At 44.7% G+C, this 19,595-nt stretch overlaps 2 protein-coding genes across 5 annotated transcripts in view; one reads left to right on the top strand and one right to left on the bottom strand.

Moving 5' to 3' along the window:
* Positions 1-6,891, bottom strand: part of LOC121580702 (receptor-interacting serine/threonine-protein kinase 2) — a 24,175-nt gene extending 17,284 nt beyond the window's left edge. For both annotated transcript variants that reach the window (XM_041895694.2, XM_041895693.2), the window contains exons 1-4: positions 5,710-6,891; positions 4,643-4,796; positions 2,298-2,453; positions 1,604-1,761 (exon numbers count right to left, since the gene is read on the bottom strand). In XM_041895694.2, the coding sequence (XP_041751628.2) occupies positions 1,604-1,761; positions 2,298-2,453; positions 4,643-4,796; positions 5,710-5,906 (665 nt within the window). In that variant the 5' untranslated portion in view covers positions 5,907-6,891. The remainder of the gene's footprint in view (positions 1-1,603; positions 1,762-2,297; positions 2,454-4,642; positions 4,797-5,709) is intronic.
* The window catches only part of LOC121580703 (sorting nexin-16), a 23,580-nt gene extending 10,817 nt beyond the window's left edge, over positions 1-12,763 (top strand). The window contains exons 1-8 of one of the 3 annotated variants that reach the window (XM_041895697.2): positions 7,983-8,224; positions 8,342-8,707; positions 10,119-10,205; positions 10,489-10,637; positions 10,849-10,918; positions 11,484-11,620; positions 11,878-12,072; positions 12,483-12,763. In XM_041895697.2, the coding sequence (XP_041751631.1) occupies positions 8,381-8,707; positions 10,119-10,205; positions 10,489-10,637; positions 10,849-10,918; positions 11,484-11,620; positions 11,878-12,072; positions 12,483-12,582 (1,065 nt within the window). In that variant the 5' untranslated portion in view covers positions 7,983-8,224; positions 8,342-8,380 and the 3' untranslated portion in view covers positions 12,583-12,763. Of the gene's footprint in view, positions 1-7,982; positions 8,225-8,307; positions 8,708-10,118; positions 10,206-10,488; positions 10,638-10,848; positions 10,919-11,483; positions 11,621-11,877; positions 12,073-12,482 lie in introns of those variants that run through there. The other 2 variants (XM_041895695.2, XM_041895696.2) reach the window with 2 other exon arrangements.
* Positions 12,764-19,595: the final 6,832 nt, after the last annotated feature.

Consider the following 19,595-nt stretch of genomic DNA (forward strand, 5'->3'; position numbering starts at 1 on the left):
GGGACCATCAGTAAATTACACAATGTACATGGGACAATATTTTTTAAATGTCAATAGCTCAAAATTTCAATTACTTAACCTCAAACCAACTATAAATTGTAGAAATTCATATACAAATATTGAAAGCATTTAATGAGACAACTAAAAGGTGTGCAACATAAAAATATTGTTCTGTTCACATTGTGTAATTTATTGACGTCCCAAATTAGCCCCACAGGTAAACCAACTTTGCCACGGTTGCACACCGGCCGGCTGAAGCTAATTGGCGAAAGATGTTGGCTAGCTTGCTAGCTAGTTTAGGCTACTTCCAGACACAAGACCTGGTTGGACTGTTTCAAGTTATCTAAAAGGGTGATGGACTAACTGTGTACCGTTTTGGCAGAGTGAAAGTACAAACGCTTCCCACGTTCCAACACACACCCACACGAGACACCCACATCAAAGCACGACTCCAAAACCAAATCTCGTTCTCAGTCACATTTCGTAACGAGGATAATTGAAACCGAGGCTAAAATCAGGAAGTTCAGCCCCCTTTAAAGTTATGTGAAAAATCTCTCGCTGGCTGACACTTCTGCTACTCCTTTTGAAAAATATATGCTAGGAATGTTGTAGAAACTAGTTGTGTATTTGATGAGGTGGATCCCCACAGAAATATGCATGTGTGTTTGTATGTTGGAGTGTCAGTTCAGTATGTGTGGGTAGAGTCCAGTGAGTGTGCATAGAGTCCTGGTAGCCATTTGATCAAGCTATTCAGGAACCATTTGGTCCTAGACAAGTCTATGACTTGGGTGGCTGGAGTCTGACCATTTTTAGGGCCTTCCTCTGACACCGCCAGTGATGTACTGTTTATCTTGATTTTGTGTAACAGTATGAGAAATGCTGATAAGTGATGTGTTTCGAGGCTGCTAGTGGTTAGCTAGAAGGGGTAAGCCAGGGGTGTAAAAGGGGCTATGCTAAAAGCCTGCGAGCTGTATTGTGAGCAAACATTTTTTGCTGATACAGAATAAAGAAATCGCATGATATGGTCAGATGATAAGTTGGCTTTATTCAGTGTCAGAATATATATATATTTTTACAATAGGAGGACTTGGTATGATGTGGGTCTTCACCTTATGTGGCTTCACTCCTGCTCTTTACACTACTTTTCCGAAATGACTTCCGTCAAATTTGGATGAAATATAAAAACTATAAATGTAAAGTGATATGTCGTATTGGGACTTTTAGAAATCAGAATGTTTAACAGCAACCTAATGCTGCAATCTTCCCTTTAATCCTTAAGAGTCTATTGATCAATCTAAGTAACATAATAAAAAAATCCCCATCAAAATCTGCCAGTTTAAGATAGAGATATGTTTTTTTTGCATAGGGTGCGTCTCAATCCGCCGCATCCGCCTATGTCGGCCTTCCGCATCTGTGGTGGAAAGTGGCCGAGCTGCAGTGGTGTTTGTCAGAACATGAGACATCCCCCACCCCTCCCCCCTTCGGGCTTTAGGTGCTCGGTTGTTCACTGTCATGAATATAGCAGAGGAGCCGGCTAAAGCACAAACAGATCTGGCCAGCTGGCTATGTCCTACAACTCAAACCCTGGTTCTGGTTGGCTCACCTGTACATGTCATGTTTGGAGTCGGCCCTGCGGCTCTTGGAGGGTTCGTACGCCTCGGGGGGCATGTAGATGACGGTGCCCCCCATCTCAGGTGGCTTGGATCCTGAGCCTTTACTGATGGACAGCTGACGCCACTTAGACAGGCCAAAATCTGCTATCTGGATACAACAAGGACAACAACCTGTTAAGAGAGCTGGGTTTTGCAATGAAAAGTTAAAATCTGTTCTTGTACAGGTAGTACCTCCCCGTTTCGCTCAGTTTTCAAACACTTTCTCCCTACAGAACACAACCCTGGACCTCCAAGGAGACATTGATCGTCAGAGACTCAGCAAATTCATTCAAATATGGAGGCCTAGGCTATTTCTCATGGAAATTCAAAAATTAATGCTTGAAGCTTAATTGGGGCAGGTTAAGATTAAATTGGTTCATGCGGGAGGGTTGCCCTGGATGATGGAGAGCTGATTCATATTCTAGATCCTCCCCTGCTCCCTTTTTCAGTGGGACCAAACAGTTTAATTGGAACCATGAATACTATACTGTCATATTAAATGTAAGACAAATTGCCCTTAACTTAGCAAAACAAAAAACAAATGTTATTTGCCACATGCTTTGTAAACAACAGGTGTAGACTAACAGTGATTCAGGGGACTATATAATAACAAAACTGCTAAGTAAGATGGAGGTTGACACACACCTTGACATGAAACTCTCCGTCGAGCAGAATGTTCTGTGTCTTGAGGTCGTGGTGCAGGAGGGGTGGGGTCATGTTGTGTAGGAAGTTAACCCCTAGAGCTATCTCATACAGGACACGCAGCCTCAACGACCAGGCCAGCAGGGGGTACAGGGTCTTCTACAGAGTGTGGGAGGAGAGAAAGGAAACACATTGTGACCACCAGGGGTCTCCAGCGGGCCGATAGCGAGCTACCAGTTACTCGCAGCCCACCTATGAGTAACTCGCCAAACAATTCTGAAAGTACATGCAATTTTCACGTGTTCCACCGCAAACTGTCATAAACAAATCTCACAAGGGTTGTTGTCCTGTTGGAAGGTGAACCTTCGCCCCAGTCTGAGGTCCTGAGTGTTCTGGAGCAGGTTTTCATCAAGGATCTCTCTGTACTTTGCGCCATTCATCTTTCCCTCGATCCTGACTAGTCTCCCAGTCCCTGCCGCTGAAAAACATACCCACAGCATGATGCTGCCACCACCATTTTTCACCGTAGGGATTGTGCCATGTTTCCTCCAGACGTGACGCTTGGCATTCAGGCCAAAGAGTTCAATCTTGGTTTCATCAGACCAGAGAATCTGAGAGTCCTTTAGGTGCCTTTTGGCAAACTCCAAGCAGGCTGTCATGTGCCTTTTACTGAGGAGTGGCTTCCGTCTGGCCAATCTACCATAAAGGCCTGATTGGTGGAGTGCTGCAGAGATGTTTGTCCTTCTGGAAGGTTCTCCCGTCTCCTCAGAGGAACTCTGGAGCTCTGTCAGCTTGACCATTGGGTTCTTAGTCACCTCCCTGACGAAGGCCCTTCTCCCCCGATTACTCAGTTTGGCCGGGCGTCCAGCTCCAGGAAGAGTCTTGGTGGTTCCAAACTTCTTCCATTTAAGAATGATGGAGGCCACTGTGTTATTAGGGACTTTCAATGCTGCAGACATTTTTTGGTACCCTACCCCAGATCTATGCCTTGACACAATCCTGTCTTGGAGCTCTAGGGACAATTCCTTCGACCACAGGTGGAATCCAATCAAGTTGTAGAAACATCTCAAGGATGATCAACGAAACAGGATGCACCTGAGCTCAATTTCGAGTCTCATAGCAAAGGATCTGAATATCTGAATAAGCTGTGTTTAAAAAAAAAGATAAATTAGCAAAAATGTCTAAACCTGTTTTCGCTTTGTCATTACGGGGTATTGTGTGTAGATTGATGAGGATTATTTTATATTTTTTAATCCATTGTAGAATAAGGCTGTAACGTAACAAAATGTGGAAAAAGGGAAGGGGTCTGAATACTTTCCGAATGCACTGTATCATTTGTATCTATTATTTGTTAACTTTGCCATGAAGAAATGAGCAGCAGCAGTACAGAACCACTGCTAGCCTGGCACATTAGATGGCACTTTCCTCAAATCAAAATGCGTTCGTTTTCTTCCAGACCTAAAAAATATTAAATCTTCTGATGTGATTTAACGATTGACATGGACTCAGAACATCCAATTCCGTTGTTTCTCTATAAACTATTGTAATTTTGAGAGTGAAATAAAAATAACAATCTAATACCAGGAACATTTTTACTGAGAAAACATCATTTGGAAAAATATATTCTTTTTTAAAAGCCCCCCCCCCCTTAAGAGTTGTTTATTAACCATTATTTTAGCTGGTATATTGACAGAAACATAGTACACTACTTTATCTTGTACACTAAGGACCTTGGGAAGAGTTGCAGAGAGAGGAAAATAGAATGTGTGTGTGTGGGGGGGAAGTAGGGAGTGAGAAAGTGAAATGGAATGTATTGTGGTGATTTCCCAGAAGTGTTGTGGCCCGAAACCTATAGCCTACATTTCATTTTCAACCCTGCTTCGTTGGTTTCATCATCCGCTAATACGCCTGGCTTGTCACGTCTTTGCTCACTCAGACAAGGCTTTAGATAATGTGGTATGTGTCTTGTCAACTGGAGCATGAGAGAAAGAAACGATGCCTAGTGCTATTTAATGTGTCCACAGGAAAAGGAAACTCAAACATCTACCTTTTACCAAATGTATTCTCAACCATGCTCACAGGGGGAATGAGAGGAAACGCCACTGCAAAGTATTGTGCCAACATTGCAGCGCTTGCATTTTCAGTCATAGAAATCTGATACCAATGCCTGAATGACTGCTTCTTCATTCAAAATGAGTTTGCAACGCAGACTACGCCTATACTCTGCTTTGAAACAGTTGTGTGGGAGAAGAAAATGAAACACCCTAGACTGGTATGGCAAGATTATTGTGCTTCAGTCCCGACTCCCTTGTCTGAACATGTACACTGTTCATACTAACGGTGTGTACCTCGTGAAGCAGCTGATCCAGAGAGCCATTGCTCATGTACTCAGTGACGATACAGAAGAACTCGGGCTCGTTGCACACGCCGAAGATCTGGATGATGTAGTTGAACCTGGCCTTGTGAAGCACCTCCGCCTCCTTCAGCAGGCAATTCCTCTCCCTGTAAACACAGTCATGATTAGATTACATTTTGACATTAGTCATTCAAATGACACAGGGATTGATATTCATATTGAATCTTTGTGCGTATTGAGAAAATAAGAAACATTTCTGAGTGATAGAAAAATACATTAATTTCACTGTTTTCCATCCAAATCGGCACATAGCCAAGAGGCTTGTAATATCTACTTCTCCTTTAGCCCAATATTGGACTATAGGAGTGCCTAACTTTACTTCTTAGTCCAAGGACCTCTTACATTTTCTATTTAAAAGGGCGAATTGGCTCTGGAAGGCAAAACAGCCAAATACTCCAACTAAATGTGAATCGATTCTCAATTGAGGGTACGGTTCTAGAAACATAAATCCCTCTACTTTCATATCAAAATAATTTCACAAATGCTAAACACACACTTACTGTACACTGTTTTAACACAGTTGCAGCCGACAGTATTTTTCAATGACAATACGTTTGTGGCGTCTGTCTTCCGTTTACACACAAGTGTTCGGAGACGCAGAGCACTAATTAGCACAGGTCTTCCGTAAATAAATGCTGTAACATGGAAATGTGGCTGTGTGGCAACCCTATAAAAAGGTGTGTATCAATTTAACCTTTTGTTTTTTGAAAATTATTTTTAGCTGATATAAAAGATACATGTCCTTACGCTTCCAAACCCGTACCGCAAGCAACGCATGTTAATTATCAGATTTAGTGTCGGGGCTCTTAACAAAACTCCCCTGTACAGAAGACGTCTTCGTCTAATGACTCTTATGTGTAATGTAATGGAACTTTGAGTCATGATCTATCTAGTCGATACATTAATCAAATCTGACAAGGCAATGATTGATTGTAGTCAGATTAGATCTAATGGCATATCGTCATACTTAATCTAGTAAAATGATTTGAACAAACATACCTTTCGCCAACAGGGGAATCCAATTTCAGACACTTGATGGCAACGGTGGTCCGCCAATCGCAATGCTGTGCCTTGAACACGGTTCCGAACCCACCTTTACTCAGGTAATGCAAGTCAGTCAGCTTTTGATAGGGAATCACCGGTAGAGTGCTCGTGAGACTACAAAGGTTCACACAGCCCGTGTGCTGCTGCTCCATAATTATTGTGAACCTACAATAAGGACCTCTTGAAAAAGGCTTGTCCTCCTCTGCCTAAAAGAGAAAGCGGAATTGAGAGTTCCTGTTCACGACGCAACGAAAAGACCCTGATGGCTTGACACAGCCGAGCACAGATTCATAAATGTTCCATTGAAAGGTAGCTAGCCAGCTAACGTAATGACGTTTGACTCGCAGGTTTCATGAAATGCGTTTGCGCTGCCAGTGGTAATGAATGCAGCTGGACGTCGAAAAAAAATCAGTGACTTGAATTGTTGATTCAAAAAAATGTACAGACTGTCCACCTCTTTCAACGTGTCAAACTCTCTAACGAATAACGTTAAGGGCTAACAACCACTCCACGCCAAAACAACCGGTGACTGATTTATACTTGTTAGCTAACGACCCTGCAGAAGTCCGACATGAGTTAGCTAGCTAGAAGCGTGCTACAAAATAACTGACAGATTAAACTAAGGACAGCAAGGTGTGAATTCTACGTTTAGGTAGCTACGAAAGCGGTGGCTTCGGTGTCCGTTGTTGTAATTTTGTGAAGGGATGGGATGACAAGAGCCTTCCGGGTTTCTTTGAGTTACATTCAGGATCCAAACGTTATTGTGGCGTTGTGATTGGGCTCGTTCGAGCTGATCACTTTTGTCAAGTCGCCTTTCAAAGTGCGATACATTATAAGGATAAAAACGGTCCGATTTGCGCCTACACGTCGACTGCATGAACTTTACAACAACTATGTGATCAAAGGTCATGAAGTTTCGACTGCAATTTTCAGCCCGAGACTTGGCTGGCGCAGATGCGCTTCCCTCCTCGACTTTCGTCTGCAGTCGGTTGCTTCAGCCTTACCACTAAAACAAGCTCATTGACTCTTCAAAAAGGACTGCATCGTTGTGCAACGATCTGGCACCATCTGAAGTACTTTGCTATAATTGGTTTGACTTGTCAAGTAGCAAATATATCCCATCATATTTAATAACGCGACAAAAATTAAAGTAAAACATGAAAAAGACAAGTTGTGCGCGCATATTTTAACTTTACGGTATTTTTTAACGCCTTTGCTGGGAAATTGGCATGTAGGGATTTAGACACGCCCACATGTGACAGTACAGTTTTTTTGTGACAGCAGAGAGACAATAAATATATGTAACATATTGTTGACAGTGAGGAAAGGGTGATACCTAGTCAGTTGTACAACTGAATGCATTCAACTGAAATGTCTTCCGCATTTAATCCAAACACATCCATTTCTGGTTTATCATTGATAGTTTATCCCCCCAAAAAACTATCATAAAAATAAATTGTGTTTCGTTTGTGATTTTGGTGATGCATTTGTAAGAGTTGAGGGTTTAGCTTTTTGAGAGAGGACAGAGGAGCAAGATAGAAAACTCAAGCAAGCGGATTGTAGAATTTCCAATCTATTAGGGAATTTTCCAGATATTTGCGTATCATGACGTGATGGTTTTCAATGAATTTTGAAGGACCTGGGTTGCTCTACAAGGGGATTTTGCTCAAATTCTGTTTGTGACCGATTGTGAAAGAGAAGTGCGCTTTTATATCTAGCCTACGTGAGAGGGAACGAAATAGAATTGGTATGCATCCATAGTTTCTAAACTAATGCCGGCACGTGTGTAACTACAACCAGTTGGCATGTCGGAAATGTCCGAGTTTCCTAGTTCAGACTAGCATATGAACGCGGCATCATACTGTAGTGCCGTGAATTGTCAGAGATGTCCCACTGGGTACAGACGTCAATTCAACGTCTATTCCACGCTGGTTGTTGTGGAAACAACGTCAATTCAACCAGCACGCCCAGTGGGGTGCGTCTTTGCATAAACTAGCTAAATGGAGAAAAAAGAAAAGTTAGCCAAAGTGTAATTATTTTTGATCAAATAATTCTTTTGTGTACACTCAAAGTAGGCTACAGCAAGTAACAAATAAACCTCTTTGAGTCGGATATTCACACTCTGAACTTTCTAATATGCTCGGCAGGAATGATCATGACGATTAGCACATGATCATGTTTACGTTAGCGTATCCCGTCCGCCCATGCCCGGAAGGAGTCATTCTTCCGTCTTGTTCCACTAGGATTATGCGGGAAGTGAGTGATTGACAATGCAGATGTTCTGTCCATAAACTTCATCTGGTATGCATACGTCGTGGATTTCAGCGAATCTGACTGGAATTTGTTAGTTTCTTTATCATCTACAGCTGTCAGGCATGCGGAGTATCTTCTCCGGTCTGTCCATTATCCACATCTCCTTCTCCACATCAGAGCAATTCGTTTCTAAATAGCCAGGGATAGGCTACAGTATGTGAGTATCCAAATCTCTCTCTCTCTCTCTCTCTCTCTCTCTCTCTCTCTCTCTCTCTCTCTCTCTCTCTCTCTCCTTAACAGATAATGGATGACAATATAACAACTCAAACTACAGTTTTTCCCACTTCATTATTCAAGAGGGTAGAGAGATAAGATGGCCACCCCCTTTGTCCCCGTGCCTGTCCCCATGGAACGGACCCCGTCCTGGCCCAAGAGGACCTCCCCCCTGGGAATTCTCTCTAGTGCTGGCTTTTCCTCTCCTGGAAAGACCCCTTGGGTGAAGGCCACTGGGTCCTGGGGGGCCACAGTAGCCTGTCCGATCCTCCCCCAGGCGTGTTCCAGCCCCGAGGGGTACAGGACATCCAGAGGAGGGGAGCAGGGGTCGGTCCAGGAGGATGGGACTCCAGGGGACAGTTGGGAGAGGCCCCTCACCCCGACCCTGCTGGGCTATGAGGTCATGGAGGAGAGGGCAAAGTTCACGGTAAGGAGTCACCCATAGGATTGATTAATTATAATTCTATGAACACACCTTATTTGATTAAACTAGCCATCAAGCCCTTGATTGGTTGAAGCAGGTGGTACTTAGCTGGAACTAAAAAGCCTGCACACATGATGTCAGGGAACTTGGTTTAAAAATTCCATCCAAGTTTCAAGTTTCCATCAGTTATTAAATGGTAGTTACTGTAGTATGCAGCATTTTGTTTGAAAGAGTTATAGCTTTGTCACAGTTGGAGGCAAATGTTTCATCCCATCTGGTTGAATTCCATACGATTTTGTGACTGTTTGAATGCCTCTATCATGTGTGCTCTCATTGGTGGAAAAGGCTGAGCAAATAATGTGTGTGTGTGTGTGTGTGTGTGTGTGTGTGTGTGTGTGATGAGCATCTGTTGTTAAATGGACAGAGATAGACAACCAGTCACAAGGAAGTGACTCTGTGGAGTGTGATTCAGTTAGGGATGGTAGCTGTATTTTATTATAACAACCACAATCTCCTTTTTAGAAATATTGATGCAGCTTTGTAATTTCTATCTTCCTTTTTAGATATACACTACCAGTCAAAGGTTTGGACACACCTACTCATTCCAGGGGTTTTCTCTACATTGTAGAATAATAGTGAAGACATCAAAACTATGGAATAACACATATGGAATCATGTAGTAACCAAAAAAGTGTTAAACAAATCAAAATATATTTTATATTTGAGATTCTTCAAAGTAGCCACCCTTTGCCTTGATGACAGCTTTGCACACTCTTGGCATTCTCTCAACCAGCTTCACCTGGAATGATTTTCTAACTTTTGACTGGTACTGTATATAAAAAAAAAAATGGCATCAGAAACTGTGTTTTTATGTGTAGTTGGCTTGGTTTTAAAACACACTCACTAAAGTACTATCTAAAGATAAGTTGAGTACAGAGATACACTAAGTGTCTGATAAGAGTATACCATTAACACAACTGAACAAACATTGGGTTATGGCTGTGGTTAGTTACATCCATGTCTTTGTGTGTATACAGCAGAGTTCCCCAACTGGCAGCCCGTGGGGCTTTATTTATTTTTATTTGGCCCCCCAAGTGTCTTTCTTTCTTTGTCTTTCTTTTATTGTTGGACATAAAATACTGTAAAAACACCAGGAAATCATCTCTAAGTGATTTTAATTTAAGACATCTGTTCCCAAGTATTCCCACGCATAATAGAGAGACACGTGATCGTATACAAATGTAAACAAGGTTTGAAGTTATGTTTTAGTCAAACATTATATCTGTTTGGGCTTCTTGCGCTCAATTTGCAGTCTAGTGGCCATCTGCTCAAGAATAAATTGTCCCGCGGCTGTTGATGACCCCTGGCATACAGTATATGATAGAAAAATAACATGGCCTATTTTTTATTGCAGGTGTATAAAATATTGGTGAGAAGGAATCAGGAAGAGAACTGGGTGATCTTCAGAAGGTACACAGACTTCTCCAGACTCAATGATAAGGTGAGCTCCTTGCAGCAGACACCATGGCTCAATTCGGAATATTCCCTTCCCACTGCACCTTCTCCACTGGATGGACTGGCCATTCTATTTCTATGAGCGTGACTCTCTGTGACTCATTTAATTATGCCAAATCAAGGGCCAAATTGAGGGCAACGGTGAGATCAAACGAGGAGATCAATGACATCAACTTGACACCCTCTAATTTGAGGGAGCAATTTATGTGAATAAAATATTTAACTGCTCTCTTTCTCTCTCTCTCTCTCCCCCTCCATCTCTCTCTCAGCTAAATGAGTTCTTTCCCAGGTTCAGACTAGCCCTGCCACCCAAGCGCTGGTTCAAAGATAACTACGACATGGAGTTTCTGGAGGAGAGACAGTTAGGCCTACAAGCCTTCCTACAGAACCTCATAGCACACCGGGACATCACCAACAGGTGGACTACAGCATTTCCTCTTGACCTTTTATTTTATCCAGGGTTGTCTCACAACATGTCGTTTTCAAGATAAATCAAGTGTGTCGTTTGTGTGTGCATGTGTGTTTGTGTTTGGTACTACTCTTGAGTGTATCTGCAGTGAGTGCACATATCCTAATTATTTTGGAGGATGTCCATGTCATCTTTCTGACCTTTGACCTTTCCCCCACAGTGAAGCGGTCAGACAGTTCCTTTGTTTGGATGACCCGCCAGGCCCCTTTGACAGTCTGGAGGAGAGCAGGGTAAGCTGTCTCTACAGTACTTTTTAAAATATTAACCTTTTAATAATCCAGGTTAGTCTCATTGAGAACAAATGTATTTTGCTAGAGAGAACTGATCAAGATAGCAGACCTACCAAATACTTAGCTGGCTCCATGCTATGGTCTCAGAACCTCAAGACCACGAGGCTACCCAGCCATGTAAAGCCATGAAAATAACACAAGTAGTATGTTCACTGTATCAATGCAATAAAGTTAACACAAATAATATTCAGAATGTATGTGGCCCAAGTGGGAATCAAACCCACTAGTCTTGCACAACCATTGTGGGAGTTATTGAATTGAATTGAACAATTGTGAATAATTGAACAATTGTGTGGCAAGCAGCATACTTCAACCAACTGAGCCATCAGAACTAGAGTCGTGGTCATCAGGGCATATGACGGGAAATGTTATTAACGTTAAACAAAAATGAGCTTTTCTTATTGGACAAGTCTAGGTAGCTCCTCCGTGTTTTATTCCGCTTTCTTCCGTTTGGTGCCTCATGAACACGATCCAGGTTCTGTTATTGTGGTAATCTTGCTGACAGGCTTTCTGTGAGACGCTGGAGGAGACCAACCACCGTCTCCAGAGGGACCTGTCGGATAAACAGCGAGAGATTGACTCTTTGAAAACAGCCCTGGACGAGAGACAGACCCACATTGGAGTCCTGGAGAAGAGAGTGAAGTGAGGATCTGTTCTTTCTCAGTGTCTGAAGACCGAGAAATCAGGCAATTGTGTGTTTGTGTGTCTGTTAAGGGTCCTGAGTTCTCGTGGAAGTAGCAAGATGTACTCCCCATCTCCCACATGATCTGACCACACGATCCAGTCGTGTGTGTGTGTGTGTGTGTATCTCCTGTCTGTGTGCTTTAAGATGTATGTATTGTATGTATGTGTTTGTGTGTGTACAGTATGTGTGTTAACATGGTGTCCCTCTGTCTCAGTGGCGAGTTCCCCAGCCCAGAGGGCCTGACTCCGGAGAGCAGCAGGCTATCAGCCCTAGGCAGTGAGAACAGCTCTGACACAGACACTGCCGCAGACAGACACAGAGACACAGACAGAGAGGCGGACGTAGACACAGACAGGGGATCATCCACTGCAGTGGAGGCTGACCAGGAGACATGTCCTGAAAAAACAAGGTATCTACCTGATTGATGTCTCATGTGTCTTTAAACACACATCCATCTCTCCTGTCCACAGAGCTGGGCTTTTAGTATTAGTTTTCTATCAAATACTTTAGCTATGCTTGATTGAGCTTGGCTGGCACAAGGGAACCAATGGAATAATTCCAGAAGTACAAACCCATCTGGTTGTCCAGGTAGTTAACCTACTTGTGCCAACCTGAGCTAGATGTTGTACAGGTTATCTGATCTGTAAATAATCTTAAACTCCAAACAACTGGCTATTAACAGATCCATATGATGTACAGATCACTGTTTACCTCCTCTCATGGAGACATAATAGGATACTTAATCTATGCCTCTGTGCTTTATGAGGTAACTGATGTTTAATTTGACCTCTGACCTTTCCCTCCACTCTGTCAATCCAGCTCAGAAGTCCAACGGCCACTCAAGGGTCACATGGCGTACTGGTCATCTGCGGCCATTGATAGTTCACCAGAAGCTTTTATAAATTCAACAACTCCATAGAATTGACGTGGAATTCTGAATTTGATTCTGACCTGGGACCTGGAAGAGTAGATGATTCCAAGATGGACTGATGATGAGCTACAAGTGTATAGACTTTTCATGCACAGATTCTTGCTTGTAGTGACTGCATTAATGGGTGATTGAAGTTATCATATAAGGTGTGTGTGTGTGAGGGGAGGGGGGGGGGTTTGTGTAAGGATTCCAGAAGCATATTGTTTATGGGTACTGATTTTTAACACTTCTGCTCTCATCTAATGCCTTGGTTGTATAATAATCAAGTGAATATATGCTGCAATATGTGTCTAACTGCCTTACATCAATCTATTTTCTACAAAGCCAAGTACTCTAGTACTGTCCTCAGGTTCCTACCTCCTCCATGTAAAAAGCAATGCTAATAAACTTGATTTATCTTAAAGTGCTTTATGTTCTAATGTCATCGAGTCACACACACACAACACAAACCCTTTACTTCAAGAGACATTAACCGGAAAATCAAGTAACAAATGTAGTTCTACACTTTTTTTCTCCTGACTTCACCAGCCAAAGGATCATGCCCTTCTATGTAAGATTTAGATTTGATTTTGAGAAGGTACTGGTAGGAAAGTCGAAATAACGTAACTTCCCCTGTTTGTACACAAGGTGGTGCTGTAAACACGTCCAGTTAACCCTTGGCTGAACTGTCTGGAACTTGACATTCAGTTCCCACCACCCATAAGTGGAATCATTCGAGCTTTGAGTAAATATCTTTGAAGAGGACAGGAACATTTTAACACAGAAAGATCTAACACAGGAAAAACAGAGTTTTGAGCTTAGATGTAGGAAATTTGAAGAAAACAAACCGCTCTGTCACAAACGCTAATAGATGTTTTATTGTCACATACAGATAGGTGCAGTGAAATGTGTTGTTTTACAGGGTCAGCCATAGTACTACGGCACCCCTGGAGCAGATTTGGGTTAAGTGCCTTGTTCAAGGGCACATACACAGATTTTTCACCTTGTGGCCCGGGTATTCAAACCAGTGACCCTTTGGTTACTGGCCAAACACTAACCGTTGGGCTACCTGCCACCCTTTCCCTAATAGCAGATACCGACATAATAGCCCTCGGGAACATCGGACTCCCCATTTATACACAAACAAAATGAAGAACATATTTACGGCCAAATCCACAGGGTTTATTTTTAGGTAATAAAAAGGGTACATTTAATTCACTCACATAAATGAGGTAAAGTACATTATAATGGAGAAAGACTATTATTCTTTAACAAATATCGTTCCATCTTACAGATACCTGAAGCTCCTAGCTCCCATGTGCTTCCCATACAGTCTCAGCATGGGCTCAAGAACAGGAAACACTACTTCGAGAGTACAAATGCAATGGGGATATATATATTTCACCACCGAGTGCCAAGAGGAATCACTCCCAAGATGTGCGTTCGCGATAAAAAGTACAAAGATTTGACATGGTTAGACGTTTTTCACCGGAATGCAGTTGACCTCCTTTCCTGCTGTTTTCACAAAAAAATATACACAATGTCCTGGACATACAGATGTAGGATCTTAATTTGAGCCAGTTTCCTACAGCAGGAAAATTATCCTGCAGCAACAGGAAGTGTGAATTATTATGTGGATTGTAATTAATTGACTTTTTTGTACTGGTTGCTATATTTGTCATTAGGGCAATCTGAAATTTTAAAGTGGAAATTACAAATTTCAGAAGCTTTTTTAAACTTCAAATACATTACACATTTTACATTTTCTGCATTGCAGGAAAATTCTCCCATAACAGGGTGATTAAATTAAGATCCTACATCTGTAAATTATGTTCTTCCCCTTCTCCATGCTTTCCGGCCCTAGATCAGATCTATACTCTACACCCCACACATTGCCCTAGATCAGATCTATACTTTACACTACACATTGCCCTAGATCAGATCTATACTTTACACTACACATTGCTGGAGATCAGATTGCTGGTTTTCAGATTTGTGTTCGGTTTTGCATGTGAGGAGTGAGAGGAGGCCAGGGAGTATAGATGTTGGGCAATAGCTACAGTGCCTTCAGAAAGCATTCATACCCCTAGACTTATTCCACATTTTGTTGTGTTACAGCCTGAATTCAAAACTGATTAAATCGAAAAGAAATCTCTCACCGAACTACACACTATACCCCATAATGACAAAGTGAAAACATGTTTTTAGAAATGTTTGCACATTTATTGAAAATGAAATACAGAAATATCTAATTTCCATAAGTATGCACACCCCTGAGTCAATACTTTGTAGAAGCACCTTTGGCAGCGATTACAGCTGTGAGTCTTTATGGGTAAGTCTCTAATAAGAGTTTTCCACACCTGGATTGTGCAACAGTGGCCCATTATTCTTTTCAAAATTCTTCAAGCTCTGTCAAATTGGTTGTTTATCATTGCTAGACAACCATTTTCCGCTCTTGCCATTGATTTTCAGAAAGATTTCAGTCAAAACTGTCACTCAGGAACATTCACAGTCTTTGGTAAGCAACTCCAGTGTAGATTTGGCCTTGTGTTTTATGTTATTGTCCTGCTGAAAGGTGAATTCATCTCCCAGTGTCTGGTTGAAAGCAGACTGAGCCAGGTTTTCCTCTAGGATATTGCCTGTGCTTAGCTCCATTCCGTTTATTTTTTATCCTGAAACACTCTCCAGTCCTTAACGATTACAAGCATCCCCATAACATGATGCAGCCACCACTATGCTTGAAAATATGGAGAGTGGTACTCAGTAATGTGTTGTATTGTATTTTCCCTAAACATAACACTTTGTATTCAGGACAAAAAGTTACTTGCTTTGCCACATTTTTTGCAGCATTACTTTAGTGTCTTGTTGCAAACAGGATGCATGTTTTAGAATATTTTTATTCTGTACAGGCTTCCTTCTTTTCCCTCTGTCTGTCACGAATTCAGCCAAGGCTGCTCCTCCTCCTTGCTCGGGCAGGCTTCAGCGTTCGTCGTCACCGGAGTACTAGCTGCCACTGATCTATGTTTCTGTGTTCTACTTGTTTTGTCTATATTACACACACCTGGTTCCAATTACAATAATTTGTTTCCCTATTTTACCCTCTGGTTCCCTCATGGTGTTGTGCGTGATTGTTCGTTGTTTTGTTGTCATTGACATGTGAGTCGGTATTTTCTTCCCTGCGTGGAAGATATGTTTATTTACTTGTGACAAGTAAAGTACGTCGTTGACTAAGTTCTGTGTCCTGCTCCTGACTCCGTCCTACCGCTACACACTGACGCATGACAGAATCACGCACCATTATGGAGTCAGCAGGTACATCCATTCCTCCAGGATCAGTGGAGGAACGCATCCAGCAGCACTCGACCATGCTACAGAGTCTTGGCACAGCCATGGATCGAGTGGTACAGACTATGGAGCGATGGGAGAGGGGGGGGTTTCTACACCTCCTTCCACTACTATTCACCCCACACCGCTGTCCACCCCTTCACCACCTGGATCCAGTGGGATTCGGCTCTCGCTCCCGAGGGCATATGATGGAACAGCTGCCGGGTGCCAGGGGTTTCTGCTCCAGGTGGAGCTCTACCTGGCAACCATCCACCCGGCTCCCTCGGGATACGAGAGTGTGTCCGCCCTCATCTCCTGTCTGTCGGGGAAAGCGCTAGAGTGGGCCAACGCTGAGTGGGGAGGAATAGACATGACATCTGTGCGCTATGAAGATTTCACCCGCAGTTTCCAGGCGGTATTTGATCATCCACTGGAGGGGAGAGTGGCGGGGGAACGGTTGTTCCACCTCAGACAGGGGAAGAGGAGCACACAGGACTTCGCACTGGACTTCAGGACCTTGGCAGCCAGCGCGGGATGGAATGAGAGGGCCCTGATCGACCCTTACCGATGCAGCCTACGGGAGGACGTTCGTCGGGAGCTGGCCTGCAGGGACACCACCCTTAACCTGGACCAGCTGTTGGATTTATCGATACGACTGGATAACCTGTTGGCCACCCGCGGACGTCCGGATCAGGGTCCGTCCAGTCCATTCCCCAGCAGTTCCGACCCTACACTGATGGAGCTCGGAGGTGCTGATCTAAGAGTGACCGGAAGGGGGGCTGTTTCCTGCACCATTTGTGGCCGCAGAGGACACACTGCTGGTCGGTGCTGGAAAGGGTCCTCAGGGAGTCGAGGCAGCAGGCAGGGCACTGGTGGACCATCCCAGGTGAATAGGCACCCGACTCACCCAGAGCTCCCTGTTGCGCACATGTGTGTTCACGTAGAATTTCCTGAGTTTTCCCCGCATTCCCAGCATAAAGCGCTCGTAGATTCAGGTGCAGCTGGGAATTTTATGGACCGTCTATTTGCACATAGATTAGGGATCCCTATTGTGCCTGTTGATGTGCCCTTCCCTGTACATGCCTTAGATAGTCATCCTTTAGGGTCAGGCCTGATTAGGGAGGTCACAGCTCCACTCTGGATGAAAACGCAGGAGGGTCATGAGGAGAGAATTAGTCTCTTCCTGATCGATTCTCCTGCGTTTCCAGTGGTGTTGGGGCTTCCCTGGTTTGCCTCTCATGACCCCAATATTTCGTGGCAACAGAGGGCTCTCAAGGGATGGTCCCGTCAGTGCTCGGGGAGGTGTGTAGGTGTTTCCATAGGTGCAACTACGGTGGAGAGTCCAAACCAGGTCTCCACTATGCACATTCCTCCCGAATATGCCGATTTGGCTCTCGCCTTCTGTAAAAGGAATGCGACTCAATTACCACCCCATCGACAGGGGAATTGTGCGATAAATCTCTGGGAGGGCGCTGCACTTCCTCGGAGTCACGTGTATCCTCTGTCACAGGAAGAGACGGTGGCTATGGAAACATATGTCTCCAAATCTCTGGGACAGTGATACATTCGGCCTTCCACTTCCCCTGCCTCCTCAAGTTAATTTTTTGTGAAGAAGAAGGATGGAAGTTTATGCCTGTGCATTGACTATCGAGGTCTCAATCAGATAAATGTGAAGTACAGTTATCCACTACCTCTCATTGCTAGTATGACGGAGTCATTGCACGGGGCCCACTCATCACCAAATTGGATCTCAGGAGCGCGTACAACCTGGTGCGTATCCGGGAAGGGGATGAGTGGAAGACGGCATTTAGTACCACCTCTGGGCACTATGAGTACCTCGTCATGCCGCACGGGTTGATGAAAGCTCCCTCAGTCTTCCAATCCTTTGTCGATGAGATTTTCAGGGACCTGCACGGTGTAGTGGTGTATATAGATGATATTCTCATATACTCCGCTACACGAGCCGAGCATGTGTCCCTGGTGCGCAAGGTGCTTGGTCGACTGTTGGAACATGACCTGTACGTCAAGGCTGAGAAATGTCTGTTCTTTCAACAGTCCGTCTCCTTCTTAAGCTACCACCTGACCGCGTCAGGGGTGGAGATGGAAAATGACCTCATTTCAGCCATGCGTAATTGGCCGACTCCAACCACGGTTAAGGAAGTGCAGCGATTCTTAGGGTTTGCCAACTACTACTGGAGGTTTATCCGGGGCTTTGGTCAGGTAGTGGCTCCCATTACCTCCTTGCTGAAGGGGGGACCGGTGCGCCTGCAGTGGTCAGCTGAGGCGGACAGGGCTTTTGGTCACCTGAAGGCTCTGTTCACCTCGGCTCCCGTGCTGGCTCATCCGGATCCCTCCTTGGCATTCATAGTCCGAGGCTGGGATAGGAGCTGTGCTGTCTCAGTGCTCGGGTACGCCACCAAAGCTCCGCCCCTGTGCTTTCTTTTCGAAGAAGCTCAGTCCGGCGGAGCGTAACTATGATGTGGGGGAGCTGTTAGCTGTTGTTAAGGCTCTGAAGGCGTGGAGACATTGGCTTGAGGGGGCAAAACACCCTTTCCTCATTTGGACTGACCACCGCAATCTGGAGTACATCCGGGCGGCGAGGAGACTGAACCCTCGCCAGGCAAGGTGGGCCATGTTTTTCACACGTTTTGTTTTCACCCTCTCGTACAGACCAGGTTCCCAGAATGCTAAGGCAGACGCTCTGTCCAGGCTGTATGACACAGAGGAGCGGTCCAGGGAGCCCACTCCCATACTTCCGGCTTCTTGTCTGGTGGCACCGGTGGCGTTACGCACGGAGCCCACTCCCCCCCCAGTGTCCAGAGGGTCGTGTGTACGTTCCATCTGATGTTCGCGATCGATTGATCTATTGGACTCATACATCACCCTCTTCTGGTCATCCTGGCATCGGTCGGACAGTGCGCTGTCTTAGTGGGAAGTACTGGTGGCCTACTTTAGCTAAGGACGTGAGGGTTTATGTTTCCTCCTGCTCGGTGTGCGCCCAGTGCAAGGCACCTAGACACCTGCCCAGAGGGAAATTACAACCCCTACCCGTTCCACAATGGCCGTGGTCACACCTATCGGTGGATTTCGTTACGGACCTCCCCCCGTCACAAGGGAATACCACGATCTTAGTCGTTGTGGATCGGTTTTCTAAGTCCTGCCATCTCATTCCTTTGCCCGGTCTCCCTACGGCCCTACAGACTGCGGAGGCCCTGTTCACTCACGTCTTCCGGCACTACGGGGTACCTGAGGATATAGTGTCTGATCGGGGTCCCCAGTTCACATCAAGGGTCTGGAGGGTGTTCATGGACCATCTGGGGGTCTCGATCAGCCTGACCTCGGGGTTTCACCCCAAGAGTAATGGGCAGGTGGAGAGAGTAAACCAGGATGTGGGTAGGTTTCTGAGGTCCTATTGCCAGGACGGGCCGGGGGATTGGTCGGTTTACATCCCCTGGGCAGAGATGGCCCAAAACTCCCTCTGCCACTCCTCCACTAACCTGTCTCCATTTCAGTGTGTACTAGGTTATCAGCCGGTCCTGGCTCCATGGCATCAGAACCAGATCGAGGCACCTGCGGTGGATGAATGGTTTCGGCGCTCGGAGGAGACCTGGAACGCTGCCCATGTACGCCTGCAACGGGCTATCAGGCGACAGAAGGCGAGCGCCGACCGCCACCGCAGTGAGGCCCCGGTGTATGCA

The sequence above is a fragment of the Coregonus clupeaformis genome, chromosome 14 (genome assembly GCF_020615455.1).
Source record: "Coregonus clupeaformis isolate EN_2021a chromosome 14, ASM2061545v1, whole genome shotgun sequence".
Classification (NCBI taxonomy): Eukaryota; Metazoa; Chordata; class Actinopteri; order Salmoniformes; family Salmonidae; genus Coregonus; species Coregonus clupeaformis.